The following is a 27,719-nucleotide window of genomic DNA, read 5'->3' as shown; positions in this document are numbered from 1 at the left end:
CAAACGTTCAAGAGGAACTGCCACTGTGTTGATCTTCTTTGTAGGGTGCTTCTTCTTTGTTTTCTTTCCTTTCTGGCACGAAACACAGACGTCTTGAAGATGGAAATTTTTGAGGGGAACACCATTCACCAATTCATTTGAAACCAAATGATTCATTTTTCGTAAGTGAATGTGACCCATTCGTCTGTGCCAAGAGATAGTGTCTTTTTCTGTGGCTTTGGAAACGAAACAAGTTGCTTGTGCAGACGTTGTAATAGCTTGGCTCATATCAAGGACGTACAAATCATTTATCCTTGGAGCCGACAAGAGAATCCATTCTTTTGGAATTTTGAAGCCGGGTTTCAGCACATAACATCCATTAGCATCAAAGTGTACTGAAAATTTCTTGTCACAAATTTGAGAAACACTAAGAAGATTGTGATCAAGTTGTTGCACAAAATTGATCTTGTCAAAGCTGACAATCCCGTTAGATATCATTCCTTCTCCCGTTATATATCCACCTTTATCTCCAGCAAAAGCAACATAACCTCCTCTAATAGATTTAACGTCGTAGAGAAGCTTCATGTCGCCTGTCATGTGCCTGGATGCCCCACTATCAACAATCCAATGACTACTGATAGTTCCTCCTGAAGCACCCTGCACATGAACTCAAATTATTAGTTGGAGATGGGGACCCAAGCCATTGTGGTCTTGGGTCTTCCATTTTCATCAATGACAATAACTTCTTGTCTTTGATGGTTGGTGAATTGTGATGGTCCCCCTGATTCAGTAACCGATTTAGGTTTCCATGTCTGTTTTGTTTTACCAGTGTCTTTCTTTAATACCTTAACTTCTTGATTGTTTGAAGTTTTGGAATTTTCTGGTTTTACAGCAACAGATTGTTTTTGAACCACATCAGTTTTAATTGCTTTTTCAATCTTCTTGACCTGTTGGCGTTTCTGTTTCTTTTCCCTTTCTTTTACAAGTCGGGGATCTTGTTTTGTGGAAACAGTTGGCTTACGGTCAGTTTTGCCACGGGGATCATCAACCTTTCCTTTTTGTTTATGAAGATATGGACAATTACGAATAATATGTCCAATGGTTCCACACTCAAAACATGATCTTCGTTCTACAAACCCCGAAGAATCATGTGATCGTCTAGCCGATGATGTTGAACTTTGTGAACCCGAGGTACTAGGTTTTGAACTACTTGGTTCATTTCTTTTCTCGACAATAGCTTTCTTGACAAAATCTAAGTTAGATTGATTTTCAAACTTTTCAATTTTGTCTGTTCCCGTCGATTTCACAAAGTTAACATTTTTCTTCTTCTTTTGATTCGGATTCTTGTCAGCTTGAGCCGGTGTTTTACCTTTGGGTTTGGTGTGATTTTGCTGCTTTGGCACTGTTGGTAATTTCTTGTTGCCAAATTGTTTTCGAATCTCAGCCTTTGGAATAGGAGGACACTGTGTAACTGTAACACGTGGTCCTGTCTTTCCCAAAAACTTACTTGTCGAATTTTCAAAGACTTTGCAGATTAAGGATTGATTAACATTCTTAATGGGAAAATCTTTGTCTGAGTAAATTTTATCATCACCAACTAGAGTGTACAGCAAATTCACACTCTCCAGCTCTTCTGCAGATGAGGACTCAGTTGCAACAGTCTTAGCGGTTTGTACAGGGGGATCACATAGAATGTGATTCTCAAGAGGTATGTCCTCATTTTTGACTACCGCATCAGACTTTGCTGGGACAGCATCGTCAGATTCATCATCAGACGAATCAGCATCCTCAATCACAACTGGAGGATCTTGATTCTGTTCAGCACTCACAAATGTATCTGCTGACACATCTGAATCTGAGGATACTTCCTTTTGGTATCCGAGTCCTGCAGCAAACTCCTTAACATCTAGAGGCACAGAAGGTTCAAAGAATACCCTGTCCTCTTCATCAGGCATGGCGTCATAATTATGTCTCACTGGTGGTGGACACTTCTTGTAGCCTATGCATGTGACATCCCTCTTTTCCTTCTGAACATCAATGATGTGATCTAACACATAGCTAGAGCTCAAATAACTGTCTAGCTTGAGTTGGATCGCATCACTTTCGGTTTTCACACAAGCCATCTCTTTTTGCATAATCTCAAGGCGAGATATATACAAATTAATATCAGTTTGTTTTCTTGAAACCATTTTAGTCAGTTCAGTTTTATCTTTCTTTAATGTTTCAATTACTGACTTAAATTCTTTTTCATGGTTTTCATAAAACATATTGGCTTCTGTGCATTTGGAAAGGTCCACAGTCAATTTCTGATTGTGGAGGAAAGTCACATCATACTTTTCTTGCAAAGCGTCATGCTTACTTTGCAAGTTACTCAAATTCTCATTCACAGTAGTATGTTTGTCTTGCAAGTCAAACAAACTAGCTTGTAAAGCATCATGTTTGCCTTGCAACTCAGACATACTTTTCTCCATTTCAGCACATCTAGCATGCAACCTAGCACATTCATCACAATTAACAGCAGTGGGTTCATCGACACATACCTGACTTGATGAACCGTCGACATTAGCCATAAAGGCTGAATGGAGAGAAGACGAAGTATAGGCAGCTTGATCCACCAGAATAGATCTTCTTTGAGTTTCTGCTGCAGCTTCCTCCAAGAGTTCATCAATATCTGCATCGATTGCTGCATTCGATGTCTCACCCACATGATCATCACCAGAATTGGATGATTCTTCATCAACACTTCTACTGTACCCAGAAGAGTCTTCATCTTCAGACGATTCACCACCACTGGCAGAAGATTCTCCACCACTGGTGTGAACTAGCTCCTTCACAATCTGAGCAAAACATGCTGTTCCATCAGGAGCATCACCACCCAACTGGATTGACCAGTCACAACCTTCATCCACCTGAACCGCAAGTGCCCGGTTGGTTTGGTTGTTGACGGGTACCATGGTACGATCATTGTTTCTGTTCTGCCGGTTGCCTTGGTTTCTGAAGGGGTTTTGATTTCCGTGCTGGGCTGGCTTGGTGCATTCCCGTTTAAAGTGACCCCTTTCACCACAGTTGAAGCATTTAACGGCCTGCTTATCGAACCCATACTTGGTGTCTCGCTTACTTTCCAAGCTGGTTCTTCCAGTACTCTCCATCCAATCCTTTGCTCTTCTCACAGCACTCGCAAAGGCCCACTTGATGTCCATCAAGTCCATCTCCTCTTTATCAATCTGCCTGTAATCTTCTTGTGTCAGATTAATGTTGCCAATCTGACCTTCTATCAACCCACAGTACGCGCTCACTACAGTGTTAAGCAGCTCCATGTGTTCTTTAGCTACTTCTACACTGATTTTAGAGAAGCTTGACGTGTCGAGCTGCACTGTACTTGACTTTGATTGTTGACCAGCAGATGATGTTCCTCCATAACATGCACGTTGTTGTTGTTGAGCAGGAGGAGGTGGAGGTGGTTGGATTGGATTTCCATACATGTCTGTGGTGGGAGGTGGCTTAACAGGAACTTGTATTGGGTTGCCAAAACAATCTGTGCTTGTGACAAACGCTGTTTGAAGTGGAGCATGTGGACCGGTTCTTGCAGACGAAGAATTGGAAGTTCCACAGTACATTTCTGGATTCTGTGGCAATGGAACTCTCTTCGCCTTCAATGTTTCCTCCTGATCCTTGTTTTCCAAAAGTTGCACGAATTCGTTGATATTAGTGGTTCTCAACACTCCGTTGTACTTCAGGATTTCCAAGAAACTACTCCATTGAGGAGGCAAAGCATCAGCAAACTTCTTCACAACTTCAGCTTGAGTTGTCACTACACTATAATTATCCAATTCCGTAAGCAGATGATAAAATCGGCTTGTCATATCTCCCAAGGACTCCTTATCCATACAAGTGAAACCTTCGAATTCTTTCTTGAGAAGATCATGACGCATTTGACGTGTTGCTGCATTTCCCACTCCTCTGTTTTTCAATCCGTCCCACAACTTCTTTGTTGTCTTGAAGCTGACAAACTGATGGTAGATATCCTTGCTCAACGCCTGAGTGAGAATGGCGTATGCCTTCTTTTCCAGATCATAGGTTTTCTTTTTATCTTCTGGAAGATCAGCAAACGTAGCAGAATCTGAAGCAGCAACCTCTATGGCTTGATCGAAATCTGTGGTGAAACGTATCCACAGTTCCGTATTTTGACCAAGAACATATGTTTTAAACCTCTCAACCCATCCTGGATATTCATTCAAATGCATCAACTTTGGAGGTCGATTCAGACTTCCTGTTTCACTTTCACTTAGTAGAATACTTTGAATGCTCGGAGTTTGATTCGATACCAAAGCCCATTGATTTCCCTGAGAAGATGTCGATACCAGCGACTCGGCCCATAAAGGAGATGACCTTGTATTCGTGTATTTTCCATCGTCTGGAGCCGGTGTACCCCACCATGAGGGAGTGACATTTGATCTTGTATATTCACCATTATCTGGAGCCGGATTCCACCAACTCGGATTCATGATAGATAAGCAAAATAAATGCTAAGTGAGTAATCCGAAAGATATCACGGCCGAAGGATCCTGTTCCGAAAGATCTGAAATCACAGAAACTTGTTAACAATAACCTGACCACAATCGAAAGATCAACACTTGTTCGAAGGATCAACAGTACTCGAAAGATTACTGTTGAATCTCGAACAATGATGTCGAAAGATTCAAGAACTCGAAGGATTCTCCTTTGAAAGATCCTTATCTTTCGAGTTAAATCCCTATCTTTCGGACACTGTCTTTCGAATAGATTCCTTTATCGAAGGATATGTTTCAGACTTCGAAGGATGGGTCGAAGGATGATAATCTTTCGAGCCTTCCTTGATCGAAAGATGATCTTTCGAAGTCGAAGGATATCTTTCGAGAGGTTCTGACACAACTGACGTTGATGTGATAGGTTGGTGAAAAGGTGATGGGTTGGTGAAGGTCAACTTTCGGCAAAAAGGTATGGTCAGACTGTACTACCTTACCAACCTTGATTTTGAAATAAGATATACCCAAAATAGAAGACTCTTATCCAGAACCAGTCACCGGAATAACACCGGAGATATGACCGGAATTACAAAGTCACTTAAAACAAGTTTTCAAGTTACCCAAACCACTTATGAACACTCCCGGTAAGTTTAAAACACGTTTTCCAGTTTAAAAGTGTAGAAAAACCAACAAAAACGGGTGTTAAACCAAGTGTTCAAACACACACCAAGAACTTGAAAAACCCGGTTTTAAACAAGGTAAAGAGCCAAGCTCTGATACCACTTGTAGGTCCCTTTTGTCGGAGGATGACGAACCTCAAACCTTGTTATACTAACCCACTAGCGAGTGCGGAATCCAAGCTAGCAAGCAAACCGAGATTAAGCAAGTACAAGCACAACACACACGGGTTCACCGATTAACACAACTTGTATTAATGCAAATGAAGGTTTCGGTTACAAGCACAATGTTTACAAACCTAACTTGTAAACTCTCAAAGTGTGTGTGTGAGTTCTGGACAGAAAGCTCTCAAGAAGTCTCTCTCTCTTTCGGTGTGTGCACCTATGTAAACTCTCAGAACTCTCTAACACAACACACTGCATGGGTATATATACCCATACACAGCAGGTCTGGTCGAAGGATCCGATAGATGATCCGAAGGATCATCTTTCGAATACAAAGCTATCGAAGGATCAGCAAGAACCTCGAAAGGTAATCTTTCGAGTTCCATAGTTCGAAGCATATCTTTCGTGGGGATCGAAGGATCCACATCATCCTTCGATCCCTTATCCTTCGACTCAGACACTTTACATTACAGCATATTGGCCAAGTCAAACTAGGAGGATAGTTGACTTGGTCAACTTAAAGACTAACTTAGGACATCGTTTATACACAGACCGAATACAGACAAAGTACAGACACAAGTGCACCAACACTGATAAAACAGATCGTACTTAAAAGTTATCAATTGATTCCTGATTAAAACGAGTTTGAGCCAAAGTGGGGAAAAGTTGAGATGGGACGTTTTAAAAAAGTATCAAAACAAGTTCACGTGCAATGTTTTTATTGCGGTTAGTGGCAATGGTGGAGGTAGCAGCGGAGATGGTATCAATGAAGCGTTGTTGGAATGAGTGGTGTGTGGCTGGTGAAGCAATGATGGTGGCAATGAACGACAAATGACGTCAAGTAAGTGACGTCCACAACCAATGGTAGGCAGTGGTACTAACTCATTTGGACCAATTTTAAGTTGGCAAGCTTTAAAATAGTGATTTGTTTTGATGTCTTGTTAAATTGAGTGGATTCATTTCTTGTGGGATGAATCATGATTTTCACCAAGAGTTTTAATCATTTATTAATTTTACTAGGTTAAAACCCAATGCATTACATGAGTTGAATGAGTAAAACTTGGTTTTATTTTTGTAATTTTGAATATATGGGATAATAATAACAACAATAACAACAACAACAACAACAACAACAACTATTGATGTTTAAACTAAATATAGAGGTCGTTCCGTAATTAGTAAGTTAGTTTTATGTTATAATTAGATTAGTTAGTAAGTGCGAGGACCGGATGCGACGAAGTGAAAGATTGTAACCTACACTTAATCAAGGGACGCCTCTCCTGGAGACATACCTGTTCGGAATCAGCGCCAACAAGAGAGGAAGCAAGAGACACGATGTTTCAAGGAGACACACCTCTTCAAGATCAATCTCAACCACAAGTTCAAGAGTCGCAACCGTTCGTGAAGAGACACGTCTCTATCATCGCATCTATTCGTATAGTATATATAGGGTTCATGTATGTCAATTGTAATCATCACTTTTCATTCAATACAAGCAAGTTTATTATTCTTGATTCTCAATTCTTTATATTCTAACCTGTGATTTGCAAGTTCGATTACCAACAGTGGTATCAGAGCACCACGTTAATCGATCCAGGAAGCAAGAAAGAAAGATCTCAGTGCAAGATTACGAGCAAGAAACGATAATCGGGGTTGCCGTTTGAATCAGAGAACCGTGTTTCGATTTCGTAAGTACGTTTTTTATTTTGATTTAGTCGAACCACAAGAAAGAAACCATAGGGTCATCTTGGTTTTCGTGTTCTGTAAAAGTCAAAGTTGATTTTTGATTCCAATTGTATGCATCATATCTGTTGTACTGATTCGTTAAAGAATCATAAACAAGGATCACTAGTGTCTATCTTAATTGCAAATTTGACTTTTTGCAAAGCCATATTGGAATCACAAACATAAAAAAAAGGGTTGTCATCTCAAATTTTTTAAGTAAAATTCAAACAATCAAGTTTTTGTATGTTGAAAAGGGGGATCATTAGCATGTTTTTTAAAGTAAGCAAGTCAATTTTTGAATCATAAACGATACGTATAGCAAGAAATCGAACCCGTATCGGTTCTAGCAAGTCAAACCGATTCCTGGTTCAAATAGCAAGTTCCGGATCGTTTAGTTCAAAATAGCAAGTAGCACGTTGAATCATCACGATTCAGTCTAGCAAGAAAACGACCATTCTTGGTCAAAGCAAGAAAAAGCAAGTACAGCGGGTCGATTAAATTAAGTCCAATTAGCAAGTTGGATGGATATTTTTTTATCACTCGCAACAGCAAGTTAGCAAGAATCTGATCAGCAAGTCGGTCAGAACCTGATTAGCAAGTGGGTCAGGGTACATAAAAATCTGATTAGCAAGTCGGTCAGAAACGCAAGAACCTGGTTAGCAAGTTGGCCAGACGCAAGTACTAAGTAAGAAATTTGATCTACACGGTCAAGAAAAGGATCATCCGATCACAAGCAAGATAGGCAAGAAAAGCAAGGCGAGAAAGAAAGGAGGCATGACAGAAAAAGAAAGAAGTGCGTCAACGTCACTCCACGAGCAAGGGAATGTATCTCTTCAATGCCCAAAATTGAAAGAGACGAATTACACCCAATGGGCAGTTATGATGGAAACAATCTTGAAGGCATATAGTCTTTGGGAAACAGTTGTTTCAACGGAAGGGATAAATGAAAAGAAGGCGCACACAACGAAAGCACTTATCTTCCAAACGTTACCAGAAGATGTTTTGATGCAAGTTGCGCAATACGAAAAAGCAAAGGAAGTATGGGATGCAATCAAAGTTCGTTATCTCGGAGCAGATATGGTTCAGAAAGCACGTCTACAAACTTTGAGGAGCGAACTGGAAGTTTTAAAGATGGATGAGAACGACACAGTAAGTAGTTTCGAAAGCAAGTTGAGTGGTATAAAAGCCAAATTTAAAACTCTCGGTACCACTATTAAAGACAAGAAGCTTGTAAGGAAATTACTTATCTCCGTTCCAAAGAAGTTTCTACCCATCGTGGCAAATATCGAACAATATTCGGAAATAGACAAAATGCCATTTGAAGAAGCAGTGGGAAGAATAATAGCTTTTGAAGAACGTCTCAAAAGTCAAGACAAGCAAGAAGATAATAATCAAGGAGGACTCATGATGGCACGTGCAGATAACCAATTTGAAAGTTTGCATCATGAAAAGGGTCGTAGTGTTCAAAACTATGGCAGAAGCCAAGGACAAGTATGTTTCAAAGGAGGAAGAGGACGTGGAAAAGATATGGGTCCAAGAAACCAAGACAAGAGCAAGTTCAGATGTTATGATTGTGGAAAACTTGGTCATTTTGCAAGAGATTGCACCAAGTGGAAAGAAAAGGAGAAAGACACGCAACAAGAAGCCAATCTCGCATTGGAAGAGGAACCAATGCTACTGCAAGTCAAGCAAGTTGAAGACCTTCATTAAACTATATTTAGTTTAAGGGGGAGTATTGATGTTTAAACTAAATATAGGGGTCGTTCCGTAATTAGTAAGTTAGTTTTATGTTATAATTAGATTAGTTAGTAAGTGCGAGGACCGGATGCGACGAAGTGAAAGATTGTAACCTACACTTAATCAAGGGACGCCTCTCCTGGAGACATACCTGTTCGGAATCAGCGCCAACAAGAGAGGAAGCAAGAGACACGATGTTTCAAGGAGACACACCTCTTCAAGATCAATCTCAACCACAAGTTCAAGAGTCGCAACCGTTCGTGAAGAGACACGTCTCTATCATCGCATCTATTCGTATAGTATATATAGGGTTCATGTATGTCAATTGTAATCATCACTTTTCATTCAATACAAGCAAGTTTATTATTCTTGATTCTCAATTCTTTATATTCTAACCTGTGATTTGCAAGTTCGATTACCAACAGTGGTATCAAAGCACCACGTTAATCGATCCAGGAAGCAAGAAAGAAAGATCTCAGTGCAAGATTACGAGCAAGAAACGATAATCGGGGTTGCCGTTTGAGTCAGAGAACCGTGTTTCGATTTCGTAAGTACGTTTTTTATTTTGATTTAGTCGAACCACAAGAAAGAAACCATAGGGTCATCTTGGTTTTCGAGTTCTGTAAAAGTCAAAGTTGATTTTTGATTCCAATTGTATGCATCATATCTGTTGTACTGATTCGTTAAAGAATCATAAACAAGGATCACTAGTGTCTATCTTAATTGCAAATTTGACTTTTTGCAAAGCCATATTGGAATCACAAACATAAAAAAAGGGTTGTCGTCTCAAATTTTTTAAGTAAAATTCAAACAATCCAGTTTTTGTATGTTGAAAAGGGGGATCATTAGCATGTTTTTTAAAGTAAGCAAGTCAATTTTTGAATCATAAACGATACGTATAGCAGGAAATCGAACCCGTATCGGTTCTAGCAAGTCAAACCGATTCCTGGTTCAAATAGCAAGTTCCGGATCGTTTAGTTCAAAATAGCAAGTAGCACGTTGAATCATCACGATTCAGTCTAGCAAGAAAACGACCATTCTTGGTCAAAGCAAGAAAAAGCAAGTACAGCGGGTCGATTAAATTAAGTCCAATTAGCAAGTTGGTTGGATATTTTTTTATCACTCGCAACAGCAAGTTAGCAAGAATCTGATCAGCAAGTCGGTCAGAACCTGATTAGCAAGTGGGTCAGGGTACATAAAAATCTGATTAGCAAGTCGGTCAGAAACGCAAGAACCTGGTTAGCAAGTTGGCCAGACGCAAGTACTAAGTAAGAAATTTGATCTACACGGTCATGAAAAGGATCATCCGATCACAAGCAAGATAGGCAAGAAAAGCAAGGCGAGAAAGAAAGGAGGCATGACAGAAAAAGAAGGAAGTGCGTCAACGTCACTCCACGAGCAAGGGAATGTATCTCTTCAATGCCCAAAATTGAAAGAGACGAATTACACCCAATGGGCAGTTATGATGGAAACAATCTTGAAGGCATATAGTCTTTGGGAAACAGTTGTTTCAACGGAAGGGATAAATGAAAAGAAGGCGCACACAACGAAAGCACTTATCTTCCAAACGTTACCAGAAGATGTTTTGATGCAAGTTGCGCAATACGAAAAAGCAAAGGAAGTATGGGATGCAATCAAAGTTCGTTATCTCGGAGCAGATATGGTTCAGAAAGCACGTCTACAAACTTTGAGGAGCGAACTGGAAGTTTTAAAGATGGATGAGAACGACACAGTAAGTAGTTTCGCAAGCAAGTTGAGTGGTATAAAAGCCAAATTTAAAACTCTCGGTACCACTATTAAAGACAAGAAGCTTGTAAGGAAATTACTTATCTCCGTTCCAAAGAAGTTTCTACCCATCGTGGCAAATATCGAACAATATTCGGAAATAGACAAAATGCCATTTGAAGAAGCAGTGGGAAGAATAATAGCTTTTGAAGAACGTCTCAAAAGTCAAGACAAGCAAGAAGATAATAATCAAGGAGGACTCATGATGGCACGTGCAGATAACCAATTTGAAAGTTTGCATCATGAAAAGGGTCGTAGTGTTCAAAACTATGGCAGAAGTCAAGGACAAGGATCTTTCAAAGGAGGAAGAGGACGTGGAAAAGATATGGGTCCAAGAAACCAAGACAAGAGCAAGTTCAGATGTTATGATTGTGGAAAACTTGGTCATTTTGCAAGAGATTGCACCAAGTGGAAAGAAAAGGAGAAAGACACGCAACAAGAAGCCAATCTCGCATTGGAAGAGGAACCAATGCTACTGCAAGTCAAGCAAGTTGAAGACCTTCATTAAACTATATTTAGTTTAAGGGGGAGTATTGATGTTTAAACTAAATATAGGGGTCGTTCCGTAATTAGTAAGTTAGTTTTATGTTATAATTAGATTAGTTAGTAAGTGCGAGGACCGGATGCGACGAAGTGAAAGATTGTAACCTACACTTAATCAAGGGACGCCTCTCCTGGAGACATACCTGTTCGGAATCAGCGCCAACAAGAGAGGAAGCAAGAGACACGATGTTTCAAGGAGACACACCTCTTCAAGATCAATCTCAACCACAAGTTCAAGAGTCGCAACCGTTCGTGAAGAGACACGTCTCTATCATCGCATCTATTCGTATAGTATATATAGGGTTCATGTATGTCAATTGTAATCATCACTTTTCATTCAATACAAGCAAGTTTATTATTCTTGATTCTCAATTCTTTATATTCTAACCTGTGATTTGCAAGTTCGATTACCAACAGTGGTATCAGAGCACCACGTTAATCGATCCAGGAAGCAAGAAAGAAAGATCTCAGTGCAAGATTACGAGCAAGAAACGATAATCGGGGTTGCCTTTTGAATCAGAGAACCGTGTTTCGATTTCGTAAGTACGTTTTTTATTTTGATTTAGTCGAACCACAAGAAAGAAACCATAGGGTCATCTTGGTTTTCGTGTTCTGTAAAAGTCAAAGTTGATTTTTGATTCCAATTGTATGCATCATATCTGTTGTACTGATTCGTTAAAGAATCATAAACAAGGATCACTAGTGTCTATCTTAATTGCAAATTTGACTTTTTGCAAAGCCATATTGGAATCACAAACATAAAAAAAGGGTTGTCGTCTCAAATTTTTTAAGTAAAATTCAAACAATCAAGTTTTTGTATGTTGAAAAGGGGGATCATTAGCATGTTTTTTAAAGTAAGCAAGTCAATTTTTGAATCATAAACGATACGTATAGCAAGAAATCGAACCCGTATCGGTTCTAGCAAGTCAAACCGATTCCTGGTTCAAATAGCAAGTTCCGGATCGTTTAGTTCAAAATAGCAAGTAGCACGTTGAATCATCACGATTCAGTCTAGCAAGAAAACGACCATTCTTGGTCAAAGCAAGAAAAAGCAAGTACAGCGGGTCGATTAAATTAAGTCCAATTAGCAAGTTGGTTGGATATTTTTTTATCACTCGCAACAGCAAGTTAGCAAGAATCTGATCAGCAAGTCGGTCAGAACCTGATTAGCAAGTGGGTCAGGGTACATAAAAATCTGATTAGCAAGTCGGTCAGAAACGCAAGAACCTGGTTAGCAAGTTGGCCAGACGCAAGTACTAAGTAAGAAATTTGATCTACACGGTCAAGAAAAGGATCATCCGATCACAAGCAAGATAGGCAAGAAAAGCAAGGCGAGAAAGAAAGGAGGCATGACAGAAAAAGAAGGAAGTGCGTCAACGTCACTCCACGAGCAAGGGAATGTATCTCTTCAATGCCCAAAATTGAAAGAGACGAATTACACCCAATGGGCAGTTATGATGGAAACAATCTTGAAGGCATATAGTCTTTGGGAAACAGTTGTTTCAACGGAAGGGATAAATGAAAAGAAGGCGCACACAACGAAAGCACTTATCTTCCAAACGTTACCAGAAGATGTTTTGATGCAAGTTGCGCAATACGAAAAAGCAAAGGAAGTATGGGATGCAATCAAAGTTCGTTATCTCGGAGCAGATATGGTTCAGAAAGCACGTCTACAAACTTTGAGGAGCGAACTGGAAGTTTTAAAGATGGATGAGAACGACACAGTAAGTAGTTTCGAAAGAAAGTTGAGTGGTATAAAAGCCAAATTTAAAACTCTCGGTACCACTATTAAAGACAAGAAGCTTGTAAGGAAATTACTTATCTCCGTTCCAAAGAAGTTTCTACCCATCGTGGCAAATATCGAACAATATTCGGAAATAGACAAAATGCCATTTGAAGAAACAGTGGGAAGAATAATAGCTTTTGAAGAACGTCTCAAAAGTCAAGACAAGCAAGAAGATAATAATCAAGGAGGACTCATGATGGCACGTGCAGATAACCAATTTGAAAGTTTGCATCATGAAAAGGGTTGTAGTGTTCAAAACTATGGCAGAAGTCAAGGACAAGGATCTTTCAAAGGAGGAAGAGGACGTGGAAAAGATATGGGTCCAAGAAACCAAGACAAGAGCAAGTTCAGATGTTATGATTGTGGAAAACTTGGTCATTTTGCAAGAGATTGCACCAAGTGGAAAGAAAAGGAGAAAGACAGGCAACAAGAAGCCAATCTCGCATTGGAAGAGGAACCAATGCTACTGCAAGTCAAGCAAGTTGAAGACCTTCATTAAACTATATTTAGTTTAAGGGGGAGTATTGATGTTTAAACTAAATAGAGGGGTCGTTCCGTAATTAGTAAGTTAGTTTTATGTTATAATTAGATTAGTTAGTAAGTGCGAGGACCGGATGCGACGAAGTGAAAGATTGTAACCTACACTTAATCAAGGGACGCCTCTCCTGGAGACATACCTGTTCGGAATCAGCGCCAACAAGAGAGGAAGCAAGAGACACGATGTTTCAAGGAGACACACCTCTTCAAGATCAATCTCAACCACAAGTTCAAGAGTCGCAACCGTTCGTGAAGAGACACGTCTCTATCATCGCATCTATTCGTATAGTATATATAGGGTTCATGTATGTCAATTGTAATCATCACTTTTCATTCAATACAAGCAAGTTTATTATTCTTGATTCTCAATTCTTTATATTCTAACCTGTGATTTGCAAGTTCGATTACCAACAGTGGTATCAGAGCACCACGTTAATCGATCCAGGAAGCAAGAAAGAAAGATCTCAGTGCAAGATTACGAGCAAGAAACGATAATCGGGGTTGCCTTTTGAATCAGAGAACCGTGTTTCGATTTCGTAAGTACGTTTTTTATTTTGATTTAGTCGAACCACAAGAAAGAAACCATAGGGTCATCTTGGTTTTCGTGTTCTGTAAAAGTCAAAGTTGATTTTTGATTCCAATTGTATGCATCATATCTGTTGTACTGATTCGTTAAAGAATCATAAACAAGGATCACTAGTGTCTATCTTAATTGCAAATTTGACTTTTTGCAAAGCCATATTGGAATCACAAACATAAAAAAAGGGTTGTCGTCTCAAATTTTTTAAGTAAAATTCAAACAATCAAGTTTTTGTATGTTGAAAAGGGGGATCATTAGCATGTTTTTTAAAGTAAGCAAGTCAATTTTTGAATCATAAACGATACGTATAGCAAGAAATCGAACCCGTATCGGTTCTAGCAAGTCAAACCGATTCCTGGTTCAAATAGCAAGTTCCGGATCGTTTAGTTCAAAATAGCAAGTAGCACGTTGAATCATCACGATTCAGTCTAGCAAGAAAACGACCATTCTTGGTCAAAGCAAGAAAAAGCAAGTACAGCGGGTCGATTAAATTAAGTCCAATTAGCAAGTTGGTTGGATATTTTTTTATCACTCGCAACAGCAAGTTAGCAAGAATCTGATCAGCAAGTCGGTCAGAACCTGATTAGCAAGTGGGTCAGGGTACATAAAAATCTGATTAGCAAGTCGGTCAGAAACGCAAGAACCTGGTTAGCAAGTTGGCCAGACGCAAGTACTAAGTAAGAAATTTGATCTACACGGTCAAGAAAAGGATCATCCGATCACAAGCAAGATAGGCAAGAAAAGCAAGGCGAGAAAGAAAGGAGGCATGACAGAAAAAGAAGGAAGTGCGTCAACGTCACTCCACGAGCAAGGGAATGTATCTCTTCAATGCCCAAAATTGAAAGAGACGAATTACACCCAATGGGCAGTTATGATGGAAACAATCTTGAAGGCATATAGTCTTTGGGAAACAGTTGTTTCAACGGAAGGGATAAATGAAAAGAAGGCGCACACAACGAAAGCACTTATCTTCCAAACGTTACCAGAAGATGTTTTGATGCAAGTTGCGCAATACGAAAAAGCAAAGGAAGTATGGGATGCAATCAAAGTTCGTTATCTCGGAGCAGATATGGTTCAGAAAGCACGTCTACAAACTTTGAGGAGCGAACTGGAAGTTTTAAAGATGGATGAGAACGACACAGTAAGTAGTTTCGAAAGCAAGTTGAGTGGTATAAAAGCCAAATTTAAAACTCTCGGTACCACTATTAAAGACAAGAAGCTTGTAAGGAAATTACTTATCTCCGTTCCAAAGAAGTTTCTACCCATCGTGGCAAATATCGAACAATATTCGGAAATAGACAAAATGCCATTTGAAGAAACAGTGGGAAGAATAATAGCTTTTGAAGAACGTCTCAAAAGTCAAGACAAGCAAGAAGATAATAATCAAGGAGGACTCATGATGGCACGTGCAGATAACCAATTTGAAAGTTTGCATCATGAAAAGGGTTGTAGTGTTCAAAACTATGGCAGAAGTCAAGGACAAGGATCTTTCAAAGGAGGAAGAGGACGTGGAAAAGATATGGGTCCAAGAAACCAAGACAAGAGCAAGTTCAGATGTTATGATTGTGGAAAACTTGGTCATTTTGCAAGAGATTGCACCAAGTGGAAAGAAAAGGAGAAAGACAGGCAACAAGAAGCCAATCTCGCATTGGAAGAGGAACCAATGCTACTGCAAGTCAAGCAAGTTGAAGACCTTCATTAAACTATATTTAGTTTAAGGGGGAGTATTGATGTTTAAACTAAATAGAGGGGTCGTTCCGTAATTAGTAAGTTAGTTTTATGTTATAATTAGATTAGTTAGTAAGTGCGAGGACCGGATGCGACGAAGTGAAAGATTGTAACCTACACTTAATCAAGGGACGCCTCTCCTGGAGACATACCTGTTCGGAATCAGCGCCAACAAGAGAGGAAGCAAGAGACACGATTTTTCAAGGAGACACACCTCTTCAAGATCAATCTCAACCACAAGTTCAAGAGTCGCAACCGTTCGTGAAGAGACACGTCTCTATCATCGCATCTATTCGTATATTATATATAGGGTTCATGTATGTCAATTGTAATCATCACTTTTCATTCAATACAAGCAAGTTTATTATTCTTGATTCTCAATTCTTTATATTCTAACCTGTGATTTGCAAGTTCGATTACCAACAACAACGACAACTGGATTCTAACCTAGTAATAATAAATAAATAAATGAATAAATAATCCATGTTGTTGGTCTAAGATAAGATGGAGAAGAAACCGAATTCGATAATTTAAACAGTGGCCTAGTCAATTTTTAGGGATACTTTTTTAGAACACGTAATAACCTGAAATACTTTCCCTCCAAAATCTTAGGGCGACACCTGACGCCTAGATATGGTTATTAGGGTCTTTGTTTATTTGAAGCAAGAGTTTAAATGAAGAAGGAACTCACCTGCCACCCAGCTTCAATGGTATTGAGACCCGTATCATAAGTACCTCCTACTACCCACGTTTGAGCCAAACTAAATTCATTGCTCTCCTGAACATATGGGTTCCAAACATTCAAAGATGCTTTTGTTCCATAGAACTGTCCTTTGCTAGTAGATGCAACTGCATACTATAAAATAACCAAAAACACTCCTATTATTATTATGTAATCAACACGAGGCAAACAAGAAGTGTTGAAAGAGGCTTACCTCATGTCGTGAGTGCACATCAAGTTCAACATCAACGAAGCTTGATTTAGCAATAGAACTTGTCTTCTTACCATAACTGCTGACAGAACTGGCTCTAAGCACATCCTCTTTCTTTGTTCTTCTAATGGGGATAGTCCCGTTTGGGCATTTTCCATTTGAATGCCACAATTGGGTAACTAATGACGATGCATGTCCATGTGTTGACGCATTCATCGCTTTTATACCATCTACGTTTATCCGGTTTGGATGATAACTTGGCCTCATCTATATAGTAATTCAAAATCGTTACTCTCTAGATCAACATTCAAATAACTACATTTGTAAAAAAAAAAAAAGAAGCAAACCTTAATAGTGTGATTTTTGAGTAAAGGATGATCAAAAGCGGGTTGATGAGAGATTTTGACACAATCGATTATATCACCATCAGGGCTCTTAATGCGTACACAAATCAATTACTTAACATGTGAGAAGAAGAATAAGAGTGACGAAATTAAGAAAGAAAAGAATGGTACGTAACATACCTTAATGGATTTAACCGCAGGTTTGTTTAAACTATTTAAAAGCTTTTGAACCTCAACATTCTCATGGGAACTTGGAGATATGTTGTTGTCGGTGTAACATATACGTGCAGTCGTGAACACATACAACACTACAACAAAACCAAAAGAAAGTTTTAAGTCCATTTAGAAAGGTTGTGATTATGGAATTGAGTGTGGTTCATTATCCAATTTTACCGTGTTTATATAGGCTCTCGTTGTTGTGTTTGTACTTGTAGTTTATTATTAATTAATATACTTTTTAGATATTTTTCTATTAGTCTACTTCTTTGCTGAAAATAAAAAACAATTACATTCTGTTTATGTACATATAAAGTAGGGGTGTCGCAAGATCACGGTTCTGTTTATGTATATATATTTTTTTTGACGGTTTTTGATTTTTGAAAACCAATACCGAACCAATCCGAACTGTTACTAACGGTTTGGTTTCACGATTTTAGTTTATGAGACCTTTATATAAATGCATAAGATTAAAAAAAAGGCTATCAAGAAAATAATAATAATAACAAACAAGTTATCCAAAATTGCATTGAATTGAACAAGATGTTGAGAATAGTTAAGCCATTCAAATACACCAAAAAATATTCAACTACATAAAAATTGTCAAAAGAAAGAAGTTGTTGGTTGTTAAAGCACAACAAACAGAAACACTTCTCAACCTCGAAAAAAATACAATTGGTTAAAACTTAAAACAATCCATTAATCTCCTGAAACCTACAAGACAAAGCACATAAATGTATCAAGGTGCTAAACATCATAGAAATCAAGCCCAAGTTGTTAAAATTATGCCCACATATGACAAAAAAAATCATACACTACAACCTATCAGTAAATTAAATAACCTTTCCTCACATTTCACATATGCTTTCCAGGAAACTAACCGTAGAAAAAAATATATAATTAATGAAGATTTAATTTGTACTGTGTGATTTCTTTAAGTTGTAGATATTTAATCGTACATACAAATTAGATCTTCATTATTTATTCTATGTTTAGTTTCCCAAAAATCAGAAATGAAATGTGAGGTGATAGGTTGTAGTGTATGATCTTTTTGTCATATGTGGTTATAATTTTAACAATTTAGGCTTAATTTCTAAGATGTTTAGCACCATGATATATGTATGTGCTTTGTTTATAGTTTCATGATATTAATGGAATGTTTTACATTTTAACCTATTGTATTGAGTAAACTGTCATTTTGATCCCTGAGGTTTGGCCAATTTTGTCACTTTAGTCTAAATCTCAAACATTTTGTACCTGGGTTCATGTGGTTTCATTTGTATTGCCATTTTGGTCCAAAAGTGAAATCATGCCAGATTCCCCTAATTAAACCCTCAAATTTTGTCCTTTTCCACAGGGGTAATTTTGTCATTTACGTTTTATTATCGCTGATTATCAATTAAAATTAATAAAACTAAATTACTAAAACCTGACCCTATAAAAGCCAATCTCCTTCCCCAAATCTACCCTAACTCAAACCCTAATTCATCGCTACAACAAACCCTAGAGCCACTACCCAATTGCGAACATCCAACCATTCATCCTCTTACTCATCCTCTCTCCTCTCTGTTAGTTATCTCTCTCTCTCTCTCTCTCTTTCACTCTATCTCTAAGCAACATTCAAACACCACATCAAATACTACTGCAGGATCGATTAGGGTTTCGGTTGAATGGCTGTTGAAAGGTTTCAATTGACGGTGACGTTAGGTACAATGGTTCGGCATTAGGGTTTTAGTTGATGGTGGTGTTAGGTGCAGTGGTGGGGTGTTAGGGTTTCACTTGACGGCGACATTAGGAGCTGTGGTGGAGGTGTGTGGTGGGGGTTGTGCAGCGGGGGAGGATGTGCGGTGGTGGGGGTTTTGCAATGGGGGAGTAGCTGCGGTGATGGGGGTTTTGCAGCGGAGTTGGAGGTGCGGTGATGGGGATTTTGCAGCGGAGCTGGAGGTGCGTTCGTGGGGGTTGTGCAGCGTCGGTGGAGGTGGTGGGGTGTTCGTTGCAGGTCGTGGTTGTGGGGTTTGTACGACAGAGGTTTATGGTGTAGATGCAGGTCACGGGGGTTGTGCAGCGTCAATGGTTGTCTCAACGTCTCCAGCAATCGTTTTTCTGCTCGTGGTACCGGAATGATGGCGATGAACAGGGCTATGTCCCATGTACAACAGTTGCAGATGAATTAGGGTTTGTGTTAGGGTATATTTGGGGAAGATGATGCGCTTTTATAGGGTCAATGTTGATTTATTTAGTTTTATTATTTTCATTTAATAATCAATTATAATAAAACGAAAACGAAAAAATTACCCTGAGGAAAAGGACAAAGCATGAGGGTTTAATTTAGGGAATCTTACCTGATTTCAGTTTTGGAACAAAATGACAACAAATATGAAACCACAGGGACCCAGGTACAAAAAGTTTGAGATTTGGAAAGTGGCAAAACTGACCAAATCTCAGAGACCAAAATGGCAGTTTACTCTATTGTATTTTTTATTTTATTTCGAGGTTGAGAAGTGTTGTTTCTATTTGTTGTGCTTTAACAACCAATAACTTCTTTCTTTTGATAATTTTAATGTAGTTGAACTGTTTTTGGTGTATTTGAATAGCTTAACTTTCCTCGATATCTTGTTCAATACAATTTTGGATAAGTTGTTTGTTATTTTTTTATAGTCTTTTCTTTTTATCTTATGCATTTATATAAAAGGTCCCACAAAGCTCAAACCGTGAACCCAAACCGGTTAGTAACGCTTCAGTTTGGTTCGGTTTTAAATTTCAATGATTTGGTTACACGGTTTTCAAAATAAAATACCGTTACTAACGGTTTTGCTAACGGTTTGACCTAAAAACTGTAAAAACCGGACCGTAAACACCCCTACGTATTAATTACTCTTAAGTCTATCTCTCTCCATTGCCAACATGAATAAGATAAATAAAAGCACGACTGAGCTTATTGCATAATGAGCGGATAAACAAAAAAAAAAAAAAATTAAGTCAAAGTTTTGTAAAGAGAGAATAAATTGAAGTCTACAGAATGTTAGTCTACATGACGATGGATCATAAAAGACAAGGCCGGCCCTAAAAACTCGTGTACCTTATTCGAGCTCGAAAAAATGTACCCTTATGCCTTAACGAAATTGGGTATTAAACTCACTAAAGGTCAAAACCTAATGCCAAAGGGGTTAATAACTAATCTAAACCATAAGAATAGTTTTATAAGGGAGCCTATGTTGGTATTTGCATGGTTGTACCCTATTAAAAAAATATTTTACATATACATATCAGGTTTTTTCCATAAAAAACTTACCCCTCGAAATATCAGGCCTTGGCCGGTTGTCCTCCCCGTCCACCCCCAGAGCCGGCCATGATAAAAGATAACAGACTGGATGTAACCGATATCATATCAATCTTATGAGTCTTGATGCAAGTAAGAAATACAACCAATATCCATAACGTGGATGAGATATTGAGAAGGGTGTGCCTATTGGCACACTAATGTGCCTATTGGCACACCAAACCCTAGCAAAACTAGGGTTTATCTACGCAGCGTATTGGTCAATACGCAGCGTATAGGGTTACACCTTTACGCTGCGTATAGACCTATACTCAGCGTAGGTAAAGCATGGATCTCAGTGCCTGATCAGCAATCATTGCACAGAAAACAAGGGTTTATATACGTTGCGTATAGCTCTATACGTAGCGTATATAAACCCTTTGAACTTTTGGAATCATTTTGTTGGGCTTGAAGCATCAGTTTTTCACAAGGTTTATATACATTGCGTATAGAGCTATACGCAGCGTATATAAAGGTCAGAAAATATCCATTATACTCTTGTGTTGAGGCTATACGAAGCCAAATACAAGGGTAGTTGTGTCATTTTTGTTTCATACGCTGCATAGGGATCTATACGCAGCGTATATAAAGCTCCATTTTTATATTTTTTTTTTGTGTATTCCTTTTTTTATTTATAAAAAAATTAATTGTGTGTATTTTGGGGTATTTCCATGTTTATTTATAAAAAAACAATATTATTGGTAAATAATACAAATATAAATTATAAAAATTAAAAATAATACAAATATTACGAATTATAAAAATTTAAAATAATAAATATTATGAATTACAAGACCTACAGGGAACCTATACGATCCTTATACTATACACTATACGATACGATACTATACGATACGATATAACACCCGTATAGGCATATAGGTGTGGTTTAGGTCCCATATTGACCTCGTATAAGCCTACAAGTGTGATATCGTATCGTATAGGTGTGGTGATATCGTATCGTATAAGTGTAGTATAGGTCACGTATTGACCTCGTATAAGCCTATAAGTGTTATATCGTATCGTAAAACATAGTATATGTCACGTATTGACCTCGTATACGTCTATATGCATATACAAAGATCTATAGGAAACCTATACGAGACTTATACTACACTATATGATACGATACAATATAACACCCGTATAGGCCTATATGTGTGGTTTAGGTCCCGTATAGGCCTATAGGTGTGGTTTAGGTCCCATATAGGCCTATATGCATATACAAGACCTATAGGAAACCTATACGAGACTTATACTACACTATACACGATACAATTACACCCATATAGGCCTATATGTGTGGTTTAGGTCCCGTATAGGCTTATATGCATATACAAGACCTATAAGAAACCTATATGAGACTTATACTACACTATACTATACGATACGATACGATACGATACGATATAACACATGTATAGGCCTATAGGTGTGGTTTAGGTCCCGTATAAGCCTATAGGCGTATACAAGACCTATAAGAAACCTATACGAGACTTATACTATACATTATACCATACAATACTATACGATACGATATAACACCCGTATAGGCCTATAGGTGTGGTTTAGGTCCCGTATAAGCTTATAGGCATATACAAGACCTATAGGAAACCTATACGAGCCTTATACTACACTATACGATACAATACGATACGCTACTATACGATACAATATAACACCCGTATAGGCGTATATGTGTGGTTTTGGTCCTGTATAAACCTACAGGTAGTTCTAAAACCAATACTGTACGATACAATATAACACCCGTATAGGCCTATACGAGGCCGATACGTGACCTATACTACACCTATGCGATTCCATATAACTTTTTTTTATAAAATTTACTAAAACCAATAATGTATAAATGTTTATTAAAAAAACCTTTATATACGCTGCGTATAGACCCATACGCAGCGTATAGACCCATACGCAGCGTATAAAAAGGGTCAAAAAGACGATTTACCCCTTCATTTAGGGGTATACGAAGCCAAATGTAAGGGTAAAATTGTCTTTTTGACCCTTTATATACGCTGCGTATGAGTCTATACGCAACGTATAGTGGGAAAGACCATTTTACCCCTGCATTTGGGGCTATACGCAGCCATATGCAAGGGTAAAATTGTCTTTCTGACCCTTTATATACGCTGCGTATAGACCTATACGCAGCGTATATAAAGGGTAATTATAATTTTAACCCCAAACCTGTTGTAAAAATATATTTTTTGACCCTTTATATACGCTGCGTATAGGCCTATACGCAGCGTATATAAAGGGTTAATTTAAAAAAAAACATTTTTAAGTATCGTATCGTATAGTATAAGTCTCGTATGAAACTTGTATAAGTCTTATATAGGTCTTGTATCTGCCTATAGGCCTATACGAGACCTATACTATAGTGTCGTATCGTATCGTATTGCATCGTAATGCAAGGGTAAAATTGTCTTTTTGACCCTTTATATACGCTGCGTATAGACCTATACGCAGCGTATATAAAGGGTAATTTTAATTTTAACCCCAAACCTGTTGTAAAAATATATTTTTTGACCCTTTATATACGCTGCGTATAGGCCTATACGCAGCGTATATAAAGGGTTAATTTAAAAAAAAAAAACATTTTTAAGTATCGTATCGTATAGTATAAGTCTCGTATAAAACTTGTATAAGTCTTATATAGGTCTTGTATCTGCCTATAGGCCTATACGAGACCTATACTATAGTGTCGTATCGTATCGTATTGCATCGTATTGTATCGTCTAGTGTATAGTATAAGTCTCGTATAAGTCGCGTATAAGTCTCATATAGGTCATGTATATGCCTATAGGCCTACACGGGACCTAAACCACACCAATAGCCCTATACGGGACCTAAACCACACCTATAGGCCTATACGGGTGTTGTATGGTATCATATAGTATCGTATCGTGTTGCATCGTATCGTATAATGTATAGTATAAGTCTCGTATAGGTTCCATGTAGGCCTTTTATATGCCTATAGGCGTACACGGGACCTAAACCACACCTATAGGCCTATAAGGGACATATACTACACCTATAGGCCTATACGAGCGTTATATCGTATTGTATAGTATCGTATCGTATTGTATAGTATAGTGTAGTATATTTGAACCGTATATACGTTTTCAAAAACAATTTAACGGTATATAATATTATTGGTATAACATTAACGGTTATATATTTTAAGCGATTTAACGTTGGAACCGGGTGAGAATTCATAACTCAAATACATCAAAATAGCAAAAAAAAAAAAAAAACTAATGCGTTATATACGCTGAGTATAGGTCTATACGCAGCATATATAAACCCTTGTTTTCTGTGCAATGATTGCTGATAAGGCTTTGAAATCCATGGTTTATATACGCTGAGTATAGGTCTACACGCAGCGTATAGGTGTAACCCTATACGCTGCGTATAGACCTATACGCAGCGTAGATAAACCCTAAGTATGTAGATAGCCAACCAAGGTGTGCAGATAGTTTGACCCATTGAGAATATTAGTTGCAATTGATATCAAAAGTAACACAAAATCATATGTAACAGTATAATAGAAGCAGCGATTATGATAATCGTGTTAACATTACGCAAATCATATAGCATATAGATTAACGTGAAATCATATAGCATATAGATTGCCGTGAGCACGTACAATAAATATAATACATGAGTATGTAGATTGCAAGTCTATGTACAACTGTGACTCACAGTCGGTGAGTTGGTAGTGTGGCATACAAAACAAAAAAAATCATTGTGCATAGCTACTTAAACATGTAACAACTACACAAAAAAAGTAAAGTAGAATACGTACCTTAGTAGTGAGCTGCAATAAATCATTAAAGTTAAAATGGACATACAGCTACATAGCATGTACTGCTATACTAAAGTTATATCACAGATATTAATATTATCGTCTAGCCGAACATGCAATGGTTAATACAAGAATTATAAAGCTTTTTCTTACTAAAGTATTAACTCACACTTGTAAGCATTCTAAAAGTCAAGAAACAAAATCAAGAATATCAAAACCAACAATTTCAATGAGCACACAAAAACAAGTACAAGCAGAAGTCCATTTTAATATAATCATCTAAACCTACACTCATATAATTTAGCTTGGTTGGAATTCCTTTAAGTCATATTTAGTTGACAAAGACTCTAATGTTTAGGATTAATTGTAGGTTATCAAGAGTTCTTTAAGGCTTGTATGTAACCAACGTTATAACTTAATTTGATACTAACCATTAATGCATTTTTATTTACCTATTTAACTGGAATTATATAATTAACTAAAATAATTGTAGGAAATTGTTTGTTTTAATCACTTTGTCAAGCTTTTATGAAAAAAAATCATCTTTACCAATATTAGGATCAAATACAAAAGCTCCTAAAAATAAGAAGTCGTATAAAGGGTATCAAACGGACTCCGATTGACTCCATTCAAGCGGCATTGTAACCGTCTCATCAAACTATACGATGTGAGATTTTAGGTTTTAACTTTTGGATTTATAGGTTGTAGATTTTAGAATTTTTGTTTATTGTCATTGTGATTTTTATTTATCGTTGTGTCATTGTGTCATTTTTGCGACTCATTCTGTCTTTTTCCTCGACATTGTGTTATATTTTGTTCGACATTGTTTCATCATATGGGATCTATTGTGTATTTATACATTTCTTATTTTTATGAGAATTTTCAAAATAACTTAACCTATTTAAACAAAAGCAATTACTTTATATTTTGATACGGTTTAAGTAAGTTAAACTTCTATTCTAATTATAAAGACCTAAAGTCAAATTTTAAGTGTATGAAAAAGAGAAATTTATAAATATACATCAAAGTTAAACTTCAAGTTACAATCATTAATTATATTATATTATATTATATTTATATTATTGACGAAAAACGATTAATAGTAACTTTATTTTTATAATAATATATAGTTTTTTTTAATTATTTTTTCTATTTAATATATTATAATAATTTATTATTATATTTACTTTTAATAAAATACTTTTAGTTTTTTTTCTTTGTTAAACCATATATTTCCATTGCCATTGTCTTTAATAATTTTATTTTTTATTTTTTAAACATATATTAATTTATCGATTAATTTGATACTTCTTTAATAATTTACGTTTATAACTTTTTTTCTAAAAACTAAAGAACGTAGTTGTGCTTGATTTTTTTCCTGACATCCCGTTATAAGTTTTGTTAAAAATAAAATTGTACTTAAAATAAAGTATTTATTTGGTATCATAAAACAATTCGATGATAAACTGACCGCTCTAACGGTTTGGCTTTCTAAACAACATGTTTTATTTTCAAATCAAGTTTTTTTTACATTATCATTTGTTGGGTTTCGCCACAACACGCGACGTAAAAAAAACTTGTTGTGAATTAAACATCATTTTAACCAATATTTTGTAATTTAAACAAATTTATATAGCGTCTTTGAATTAATCAGGTTGGCTAGCTTGTTAATTTGCTTGTTTAAATCAAGCGTAACATTTAACATTTTATAGAGCAAGTAAAAGAATTTTAATATCTTAAGCATAATCGATCTCGATCAATATTTGGTCCAATGTACATCAAGACCTTTTTCTTCTTCTAAGTTTCAACAATTTAACCGAGCTTAGCCAAATTGGCTCTATTAAAAGCCAAGCTGAGCCCAAAATTCAAACGTTTAGCTAAGTAATAAATTCTAGCTGAGTCGAGCGGGCTTGGTTTAAAATTTAAGTCGGGCTCATGCTCTCCTTGAGTCGGCTTGTGGACAACCTAAGTCTTTAATATTTTTAATCCTTCTTTGTAAGTGTAATAAATACACAAATATTTTGTTGGTTACAAGGTTACGTGAACTCTGTGAAATAATCCAATAGCTCACCCCCACCCAAATCCTCCACTTTGTGATTCTTACCATTCGTTGGAAGTGGAATAAATAGGAATGCATTCATTTGAAAATATAATTATGTGAAATCGTCAAATTAATCCATTACCTCATCCTACCTTGTTCCTAATTTGCGATTAGTTGAAAGTGGAAATGTTACTAATATATTCATTTGAATTTGAATATATGATCATGTAAAATCTTCCAATTAACCCATTAACTCACCCCACCCAGTTCCATCATCCGTTGATTTTCTTTGTAGGAAGTCTTTGTAGGAAGTGGAACAAATACGAATGTATTCATTTGAAGATATTGTAAAATATTAAAATTAACCCATTATTAGCTCACCCACCCAAATTCCTCATTAATTGTTTTTATCCTTCGTTTGAAGTGGACAAATATTGACATAAAATATTATTTGCATACTTGGTTATGTGAACTTTATGAAGCAATCCATTAGCTTACCCGGAAATTGAACACATACGAAAAGAATTTTTTTATGGTGGAACGGATATAAAAGCACTAATAAATATTTGTTTATAAATTTTTAGTGTTTTACCTTTCATTGGAATTGGATCAAAATATGAGCATATTCTAGTTTAAGGGACTGATTGTTTAGTTCTTAATGAGTCTCTTAATGGTTCATCTTATTGGTTCAGCATTTAATGGTTCAGATTGTTTATTTCGCGAGCAGATATCTGAATGGTTCAGACATTTGCCTCTGAATAGTTAAGTATTATATTGAGTCTGAATGGTTAAGACCTCTAATCTAAGTTGGTCAGACATTTGTCTCTAAACGGTTAAACATTATACTGGATCTTAATGGTTCAGACCTCTTACTGGTTCAGCACTTAATAATCCAGACCTCTTACTGGTTCAACACTTAACTATTCAGAAGTTATCAAACAGCCCTAAATCTCTACTGTGACTCGTCGAAAAATACACACATTGTTCCAAGCATATAATCTTATAAAATTGTTACGAGAACTTGCATAAGGAATTCATGCTTCCATAACTTGAAAACGCTAACAAATTTATCTGACCACCGTTCACGTATTTTATTATTTAAAACCATTAGATATAGTTGTTGAATCAGAGACGCCGGAATCCAACCACAAACTCAGATCCTGAACTCAAGTCGTTGCATACCTTCATGCGACTCTTTTTATTAACGAGTAACTCGAACAAACGATTACAAGGATACATAACACCTAAACCCAAACATGGGTATTTGTACAACTTTCCTATCATACTAAACAAG

General features: G+C 37.0%; 1 protein-coding gene across 1 annotated transcript in view; it reads right to left on the bottom strand.

The window, feature by feature from the left end:
• LOC110892536 overlaps positions 1–27,719 on the bottom strand; it is a 37,233-nt gene that overhangs the window by 6,505 nt on the left and 3,009 nt on the right. Inside the window, exons 3-6 of the mRNA XM_022139692.2 lie at positions 17,204–17,331; positions 17,027–17,113; positions 16,683–16,946; positions 16,439–16,603 (exon numbers count right to left, since the gene is read on the bottom strand). Of these exons, the coding sequence (XP_021995384.1) occupies positions 16,439–16,603; positions 16,683–16,946; positions 17,027–17,113; positions 17,204–17,331 (644 nt within the window). The remainder of the gene's footprint in view (positions 1–16,438; positions 16,604–16,682; positions 16,947–17,026; positions 17,114–17,203; positions 17,332–27,719) is intronic.

This window comes from Helianthus annuus, chromosome 12 (genome assembly GCF_002127325.2).
Source record: "Helianthus annuus cultivar XRQ/B chromosome 12, HanXRQr2.0-SUNRISE, whole genome shotgun sequence".
Lineage (NCBI taxonomy): Eukaryota > Viridiplantae > Streptophyta > Magnoliopsida > Asterales > Asteraceae > Helianthus > Helianthus annuus.
Note: the sequence above shows the minus strand (reverse complement) of the source record. Positions and strands in the feature narration are given on the sequence as shown.